At 44.1% G+C, this 9,253-nt stretch overlaps 1 protein-coding gene across 1 annotated transcript in view; it reads left to right on the top strand.

Annotated features, from left to right (window-relative positions):
* Positions 1–6,575, top strand: part of PPP1R36 (protein phosphatase 1, regulatory subunit 36) — a 16,335-nt gene extending 9,760 nt beyond the window's left edge. Inside the window, 4 exon segments of the mRNA XM_009891208.1 lie at positions 3,252–3,291; positions 4,583–4,779; positions 4,867–5,055; positions 6,308–6,575. Coding sequence (XP_009889510.1) covers positions 3,252–3,291; positions 4,583–4,779; positions 4,867–5,055; positions 6,308–6,575 — 694 coding nt within the window.
* Positions 6,576–9,253: the final 2,678 nt, after the last annotated feature.

Raw genomic sequence — 9,253 nt, 5'->3', positions numbered from 1 at the left:
GCATCCTCTTAACCTTCTCACTGGTTGGACAGGGAGGGTCATGACAGCATTTCATTATTTCTGTTGGGTGGCCCTAATGTCTGCACTTATGAGACTAGGTTGGAGCAACTTATTGCACAAAGTAACTTGAATGCAAGAACTGGATGCAGCTGGATAAAAAAGCGTGTCATATACCCAGCTAGTTAGTTCTGCTGCTTCTTCACTCACTCGTATCGCCGGGTGGATGAGAATAAGCAGAAATGAGGCAAGCAAGAGGTCTAGTGGCAAAAAACCAACAGCATGGGAGCGAGAACAGAGAGCTGAAAGAAGAAACTGTGTCCTTTAGTATTTCCATCACAGTGGGGGTTAGTGTCTGGCAGTGGGGTGGGACATCAGTGTCCAGGCTGTGAAAACACAAAGGGCTAGAAAAGAGCTGTGTCTTAAAGCCTTCATGATGTATGTTGCTGTATGAAGAGAGACATCACTGAGTTACTCCTAGCAGAGCGGCGGTAGCTGACTACAGCTGACTTCAGAGTTAGGCTAATGCTGAGCGTGTTATAATATATGGCACTTCCCATACCATACTGCAATTATATAAATATAATCTTTTCCAGGCTGACTCAGTTTAGCCTTAAATGTTATCTGGATCCTCCCAGACCATTATACGAACTGCCAAAAACAAGAGCTAAGGGACAGAACTGATTAACACTCCTGATTATAAAAGATGGTTAGGAATTTTTTGAGCACACATGTTTTTGGATGGGAAAGGTCCCTCATCAAAATGGAAACTGTGATGAGGGTTACTTTTGATGAGTTTTTTTCTTTACCCTGAAAAATGTTTAGATTAAAAAGCTGAGAAACTATTGATAATGTACCACCCCCAGTTTTACTATATTTTCTTATAACCCAACTATGGGTTCACGATGGTGTTTAAGCTTTTGCTTTTCACTCTAATTCACCATAGCAACATTTTAATGAAATCTTATACTATGCTGGTAAACTGCTTTCCCTTCCAGATCTGCCAGATGTCTATGTGTTCGTATGAAATTATTGATTTTTTATGTAAAGGTTTTCTCTGAAAGTTTAAAAAGGGAGGCTTAGGTGGAGAACATCTTCATCTTAACAATTTACATGGTTTGTAAAATGCAACATTAAAATCCTATCTTGATACTATCCCAGACTGGAATTTGAGAGAGTTACTCCAGACCTGTTATTTGTGTATGTTAGCATTAGTCCTTTTGTGCCTCCAACGCTGAGGAAGGAATAGGTGTGTCTGGCTTTCTCCTTTTAAGTTGATGGGGGTTGTGCAACCTTTTTGTGGTGCCAGTTTCCTTATGGGCATTTGTCATAATGGGAAAAACACAGCATGTTCCCAAAGCTGCATGCATCAATGGCGCAAACACCGTCGAGCCAGCCCTTACTGCTCCTTGAAGCTGCCTTGATCCAATAGGAATTAGAGTCACGGCTGTGGTGGAAGGAGCTGCTAAATGGCACAGGAAGCATTTCTTCCCCATGTGCCCCTGTGCACAACAGTAGTTCTGGTAGATGTCTGAAGTCACTATCATCTTGCATCCAAATGCCACGCTTACTACACCACCTGCCCTTGGCTGTGCTGTTGTCCTCTTTTTTCTGCATGAACTCATCTCGTCCCCGTAACAGCTTTGAGAAATCAGTGTTACTATATTTCTAGAAGGCATGATGCTCTTTGCTCACTCATTCACATTTCTTACAAGTCCTGTCCTGACTCTTGTTGCAAGTTTGATGTTTTCCTGACCCTTTCTGTATTTTCCTAGGTAATTAGCAACTGTGCCCTAGACATGGGAGGTGTCTCCTAGTTCAACACTTATTTTAGGAAACTTTACTCCAAGCAGGTCTCTTAGCTTAATATCTCACCTGCGGGAAGAAAGCAGTGGGAGAAAGAAGGGTGGAGACCCCTTGCCTTATTTGACTTCATTAGCGTTATTTTTTGTTGCTGGCCTCTACATGGGTTTGTCTGTGTAAGCTCTGTAATGTTAAAAGGTGAAGCTGGGTTTCACATTTAGGTTTAAGAAGCTGGGACCACTTCAGGTTTCTCTGCTCTGGCATTCTGAAGGCAGAATATGGTGCTTTACCGGAATTCATAAGGAATCAAAAGCATCAGAGTTGTTCTGGTAGTTCTGCTTTGGCAAACGGCCATGCCGTGCTTGCAGAGTCAAGCTTCTTTTCTCTTGCACAATATGTGAGGTGTCAGCAGGATTATGGCTGGTGGGAGCTAGGTAGGGAGATACATGGTCTTCTTGATCAAAAAATCAATAAATGAAAGTCAGAAGATGGTAAACAGAGCTATAGAGCTGATAGGTATTATCTTCGTGGTCTGCTCTGCATTGATGTTTCTGGGGTGATGGCAGCTGGGGATACCCTAGATGTGTGGAACACTTGATGTTATCAGGAAGATAAGGCACATGTCAGGAGTTGGTGAGTTGACGTGGAGACAGGCTTTCCTGTGCAGCTGGCAGGACCAAGCCAGATCTCTGGGGATCTGTAGGCTAGCAGGGAAAATTTGCTTTCATTTCCATGAGGGAGAGTTGTGCCATCTCCAGGAGAACTGAGAGGCTGCTGGGATGCGTGCATCACCCTTTGCTTTAATGGCTGTTTCAATGACGTACAGTCATTTGGCTTTGTGTGAGAAACCCTGGGCTCAACTGGGTAGCGAGAGCATCTCTTGGGCTTCCACTGGGCAAATTGCTGCTTCTTTAACAAAGGCCCTTTGTCATTCTTGGGCATGTTTTACATTTCTTCTTGGAGATGCATCAGGCATCTCCTTCCTGGTTTTCAACTTTATTGTCTCAGCATTGGCCTGGCTTCGTGCCCTCGGTAACTCTGCTCATTGCTGTCCCAGTGATGTCAGGAAGAGTTTTTTATTGCCTTGAGTGGGAACTGGGTTAGATCAGCGCTGACCACTTTTGAGAGGCCCATGCAGAGAGCTCAGTCTAGATAGCATAGCAGGGGAGCCTCTCCTGCTCATCACATCCAGCTTTGTTCTCTGTCAGATTTAATTAACAGAGCCATACAATATTTTGCATTTTCTCCTTCTGAGGCAATGCAGAAGTCCTGCCTTTCTCTTGGACAGTGGGTGTCTGCATGTTAGTAATGAGGATCTACCAGCAGCAACTTCATTGCCCTGGTGAAATGCCAGCTTGGCATGACCCCCCTGAGTGAGATTCAATGCTCTGTTCAGAGAACTGAAAGGATAACTGCTGCTATTAATTTTGTGCTCTTGTTCACTGCCTTAGGAGAAAAACATCATTGCAGAAAGATCGGAGCTTCTTTGAGGTAAGAAAGACACAAAGATAAATGGAGTGCGACTGTCAGCCCAGAGCACGTCCCTCCCTTGCACATCCAAATGCTCTTTTCCTTTTTGGTTCCCTCAGTAGTTTACTTGTAGGGCAGAGTACCTAGAATAAAATTTTACCTCTAGGGCCTAGATGTCCCTGTAAAATACCATCTCTTTGCCCTTCAGCCCAAGCCTTTTCCCTTGGAGCCCTCAGCTGGGGAGTTTCAGTCTCTCTGTGGCTCTCAGACCCCAGGCAGTTCCCACCACAGCCTGAGGTTCCTCTAGGAAGCCTGGTCTATAGATTTCTTCTCATCATTGCCCTCATAGTTTCATCTCTGGGGGTAAGAAATTTCACAGCCTTCTTTCATTTCCATTGCCCCTGGTGACATTTCTAGGTGCCAATACGCTCTTCTGGCCTGCAACACACAGCTCCATCAGCCATTTATGCAACATACTATGTAGCAGGGCTTCAGCAAATTAATACGAAACAGCTGGGCCCAAATTGTACTTTATACTTCATAAATTGGGAAATCTTTCCTTGAAAAAGGGGAAGTGTAGATCCAATTCCAAGGACACACAGCAGTCCCAGCGATGCCATCTTTTCAGGAACAGACTCAGTAGAGATTTGATTTACTGAGGGTTGATTCAGCTTATGCCAGGGATCACAAATGTTAAATAGGTGTGAAAAGCTAGATTTTGGTTTTTTTTTTAATCAGCAGGCAGACACGCAGAGGTGAGATGCGATGAGTTCATATTTGGTAGTAATATTTTCTGTGATCATAATGCCATCATTCAGGGTGGGGATCATCTTGTCTACCTGCAGTTGCCCAAACAATAGCTGCCCAGTCAGACCATGCCCTTCGGCTGTGGCAGCCGTTGCAGAACAGAGAAGCTCAGCCAGAGGATGAGTTGTTGCCTCCTGAGATAGAAACGTGTGATAAGAACCCCCACAGAATGACTCATCCCATCAGTCTCTTTCCATTGATTATTGAGGGAGACTGGGTGGTGATCTCAGGTTATCTCCTTAATTCCTAGCAGCAAGACTAAGCCAAATTATTCAGAGTTGAGCATGATGAAAGCAATCATCTGAGCTAACTCTGTTTCTAGCCTCATCCATCTACATACCTTTAAAAAAACAATCCTTTCAAATCTTCACTGATGCATGCATGGTAAAGTTTGATGCCAAGTGGTTGCTGCCATTTTAGTGGAGTCATGCCAACCTGCACCCTGGGATGCAGTGGGACTCTGGGCGTTTTCCCAGTCAAAAGGAGATCTGTGTTTTCAATTTAGGGCTTCTACAACTTCTGCAGCTATGTGGCTTGGCTTGTGTTCAGACGGAAGCACTTCCAAGTGATTCGGGAAGAAATCGGCAGGCTTCTTTATTCCAACATGTTCAATCCCACCTTAAGAGAAAGGAACAATGTTGACTCCCAGAAAGCAGGAGACCGGACTGCTGCTGCAAATACAGTGCAATTGCCGTACCTGAGGTACACATTTGACAGAGTGGTGAGTCCTTAGGGATCCTGCCCTGTTTGAATACACTGAGGTAACACCTGCGTTTGTTTTCTTTCAAGAAAAGTCCATACCAAGCATCCTTCCATAAACAGCATGGATCAGAAGCGCTCACCAGCGCTCTGCACGCTGCTGCCCTTACCGAAGGACAGTGCCCAATACCTCTCCCAGAACCACTACTGTCAGGGCAGAGACCCTCGACCTTGCACGTGTGACTGCCTGCCAGACTTCTCCGAATTGCTCACTACCAAGTAAGGGGCTATTTCTCTGCATAAATAGGTTTGGTAGTGCTATGAGGAAGGATGTTGGACAGCCAGCTCTTCCTCACCAGGAGAGAGGCCATTGGACTGAGGATTCGGTCTACATGGGAGTTAGAGGGGAACAGGAGTGTATGTCCTGAGAGACTGCAGAGAGTCTGAAACTTGCAGAAGTAGTACTCTTGGTTAACTGATGGCAAAGCAGCTACTGTCCATCATAGCACTTTGTTGAAGCTCAAAAGTTTTCTGGGGAGAGGAAATACGCTTTAACATAAATCTGAACAGAAATTAATCAACACCTCTCAAAATCAGAACGGGATGTTCATTTTTTCCCCTCTCCTGATTCATTCCAATTTCTTATATCTTCTTGACTTTAGTTTTTAATAGTGTTCTGATCAGAAATTACTGATGTACTTTATTCTGAAAAAGTAATTTTGTTACTCCATTGTACTTTTAAAATATAATTTTGATCGTAATAGAAATAGAACCTTTTATTCTGATTCATGATAAAACCAAAATCTTTCAAGCCTGGTATGCCATACGAGAGGAATTCCATTTCCCATCCAGTCATAGTTAACAGCAGTATCACTACAGTACTTTTTAATGTAATAACTCATGTAAACAGGGCCACTGTAAATCAGTTTTGCTCTATTGAAGTGTATGTAAGGCTCCCTGCAAGAAATTCCCTCATAAGTCTTTTTTTTCTGCCTGGAAATTAGAATTTGAGAATTACCTTAATTTGTCTGGATCTTCCAGAGTTCTGACCGTCTATTGAATGCTACAGCACTGTACATGCAAAATCTTTGGACGTATTTTCAAGAGGCGACCAGCGAGTCTGGTATTTCTTGAAAGTGTGAAATTTGCTATGAACGCGCATGAAATTGTTTTGTGCACGCTTTGGAAGCTGAGCGCATCCTGAGCATCTTGGCTTTATAGCTTATGCAGAGAGTCATGTAATTCATACGTAATAGGGCCAACCTTTCCAGGCAGTGCTGAGCTTCACTTGGGGATATGCAACTCATGTTGTGTGCATGCACACTCCAGACAGAAACATGATGTGGTTTGCAAGGTGCTGAGGGTGCAAGCATGGTTATTTGTTTTTCCCTGGGGGAGAGCAGATACTCTCTGCTAAAGGAGTCGATGTTCCTTGATGGTTTACCTAGGACACATTACAAATCTGTCCCCCTTTCTCCTGTTTTCCTTTGCTTCATTGTGTCAAGCAGATTAACACAATGTTTTCTAACAGGGTGGGCATCCTTGGAGCTCATTGTAGTGAGTTAAAATCTTTGATGAGCATGCCTGACGGGACTGTGGAGGAGGAGGAAGAAGAGGAAGAACAAGAACAAGAACAAGGAAGAACAATGAGTGGTTTCTCCATCCTGACAAATGACCTCAGTTTGCTGCCCCTAAGAAGCCCCCGAAACAGGCTTAGTAGTCAGAGCACTGCGCTCTCAAGAGCAATGGCAGAAGGTGACTGCAGTCAGAGCAACCAGCAGAAGCGGTGTCTGTGGTGAGCAGCATGGTTTCACATTGCTAAGTAAATCTCTTTGAAATTGCATCTTAAGAAGCCGAACTCCTTTGTCAGAGGTGGGGTAGTTTAGCACACAAGGGCCTTGGCTGGGTGACTGGACACCTGGGCTATAATCCCTGGTTCTGTCACCAACTATTTTTCCTTGATCTTAATGCCCTCATTGCACCATTTTTGAGAAGATTATTTTACTGACTTATTTTGGGAAGAACTTTGACACCTGCAGATGAATTTGATTATTGATTTTAATGTCAACTCTTTTTTTCTAAAGGGTTAGAAAAGAAACCAGGAGACATGACTTACTACAGTCTAAGAGTTGCTGAAATTTTGCTTTTAAAGGGAGTTACGCTGGAATCTTCAATATATTGTGTTTACTCTTTTTTTTTTATTTCCATCATCTCTAATTTTGTTCTCAGATATAGCTAACCTAATATATATAGCCTAATTTATGACTTATTGTGAAATAAGTGTAGCAAAGAGAAATGCTGTTGTTTAAAATACCTACCAAGTCTTAATTTCCCTTTATCCTTATTTATTTATTTATAGCATTGATTTTACATGGGTGGGAAAGCAGACCTTAGATGAAATTTTGCAGCACAATTATGATGAGAAATTTACTTCTTCTGTAACCAATAGTCCAGGGATGAGATCACTTATGTGGGATGGCCCTGCATTGCCTTATTGAGACACACACTTGAACTGCAGATTCACAGCTGTTATTTAGTCGCTTCACTTAGACCGGCACATGTTATATTAGTGCCTAAGTAGCACTGTGGCCTAGGCTTGTTTTCCATGTGTCAGGTGAGTCCTTTTAGCATTGGATGAGGCTGTTGTGGCCTGCAGTTTCTCTCTCAAGCTTTTCATTAGATGTCTGTCCTGGTATAGAGCAAAAATATTTAAAAATAACCTCTTAGAAGTTTTGTGGGATGGAAAACATATTCTGTCCCAAAAGAGAATTCTCTTCCCAAAGGAAAAGAAATATAAAACATATACTTAGAACTGCATGTGAGGCCTCATATATGTGATGTGGAATGGTACACTCTTTATTCAAAATTAACACTTCTAGGTTATACATTCATTTTGGGCAGGCTGGTGTGCTGGTTTTGCCTGGGATAGAGTTAATTTTCTTCATAGTAGCTAATACGGGGGTGTGTTTTGGATTTGTGCTGGACACAGTGTTGATAATTCAGGGATGTTTTAGCTACTGCTGAGCAGTGCTTATACAGAGTCAAGGCCTTTTCTGCTCCTCACACCACCCCACCAGCGAGCAGGCTGGGGGTGCACAAGAAGTTGGGATGGGACACAGCCGGGACAGCTGACCCCAACTGACCAAAGAGATATTCCATACCATGTGACGTCACGCTCAGTATATAAAGCTGGGGGAAGAAGAAGGAAGGGGGAGACATTTGGAGTGATGGTGTTTGTTTTCCCAAGTAACCATTACGCGTGGTGGAGCCCTGCTTTCCTGGAGATGGCTGAACACCTGCCCGCCCATGGGAAGCAGTGAACGAATTCCTTGTTTTGCTTTGCTTTTGTGCGTGGCTTTTGCTTTATCTATTAAACTGTCTTTATCTCAACCCACAAGTTTTCTCACTTTTATTCTTCCAATTCTCTCCCCCATCCCACCGTGTGTGTGTGTGTGTGTGTGTGACCGAGCAGCTGCATGGGGCTGAGTTGCCAGCTGGGGTTAAACCATGACACAGGTCAGTGCCCGTATGGTCTGAAAAATGGTGATGAGACCTTGAGACGGTGCTTTAGTTACAGGTTTCCTGAGAGCTTGTCTGGGCCAAAGCATGTGCAACTGTCTTTACTGGTTGCATGGGTGACTCCTGGATGGTGCATACCTGGCCGAACACGCAAGAGACTGTTGTGGTATCATTGCCCTGCAGCAGCATGGTTTCCCTACTAAATGATGCAGCAAGATGTTAGCTAATACCTGCAGCTGAGGGAGGCTACAGCACAGCTTCCTTTTCTTGGTCTTGGGAGAAACCTTTCAGTTCCTGTATTAGGAGTCCTTTGTATCCTAAAGGATGGGTACAGCTTTGTCTCTCTAGCTGTGACACTCTGATCTGCGGATTGACATCCTGGTACACTAGTCCTTGCAAAAGCGCGTTGCTTTGTCATGTCCAAGCAAACAGGCATTGTATGGGGCCTTAGAAAGAGTATGAGGGACAAGTGTCCTTTGCCACATCAGTCCTGCAGGGCAGTGTAGTCTGTGGTATTTGCTAATAACTGGGATTTATGAGCAGTCGCTGCAGTGCCCGGGGCAGAGATTTCACAGAGTTACACACTTGGCCTGTGGTGGGCCCAGGATGATGGGAGAAGACTGAAGGGTGGAGCATGCACTCACGTAGGCAGCAGAGCTCCTGGATGCGAACGAGCTTTTTGTGCACTGTCACTTACCTGGAAGGTCTGTGTCACTGTAGAGAGAAGGAAGCGCTGAGCACCTACTGGTGTTGCTCAAAAGCAGTTGATGAGCTACTCAGCCTGACAGATGATGTTCAACATGCTATGTTTGCCTCTCTTCAGATTCAAGGCAGGTTCCTCACAGTCTCTTTAAGTGGAGAAGCCCCATGGGGCTATTTTCTTACCATAAAATACTGATCAACGAGTGACTGCTGTTGGTACACCGTTTATGCTTGGACAAAAGGCAGCTCCGGACCA

This window comes from Charadrius vociferus, unplaced genomic scaffold (genome assembly GCF_000708025.1).
Source record: "Charadrius vociferus isolate BGI_N301 unplaced genomic scaffold, ASM70802v2 scaffold308, whole genome shotgun sequence".
In the NCBI taxonomy this organism is placed as follows: domain Eukaryota; kingdom Metazoa; phylum Chordata; class Aves; order Charadriiformes; family Charadriidae; genus Charadrius; species Charadrius vociferus.
The sequence above is the reverse complement of the archived record's forward strand: the minus strand, read 5'-3'. Positions and strand labels throughout refer to the sequence as shown.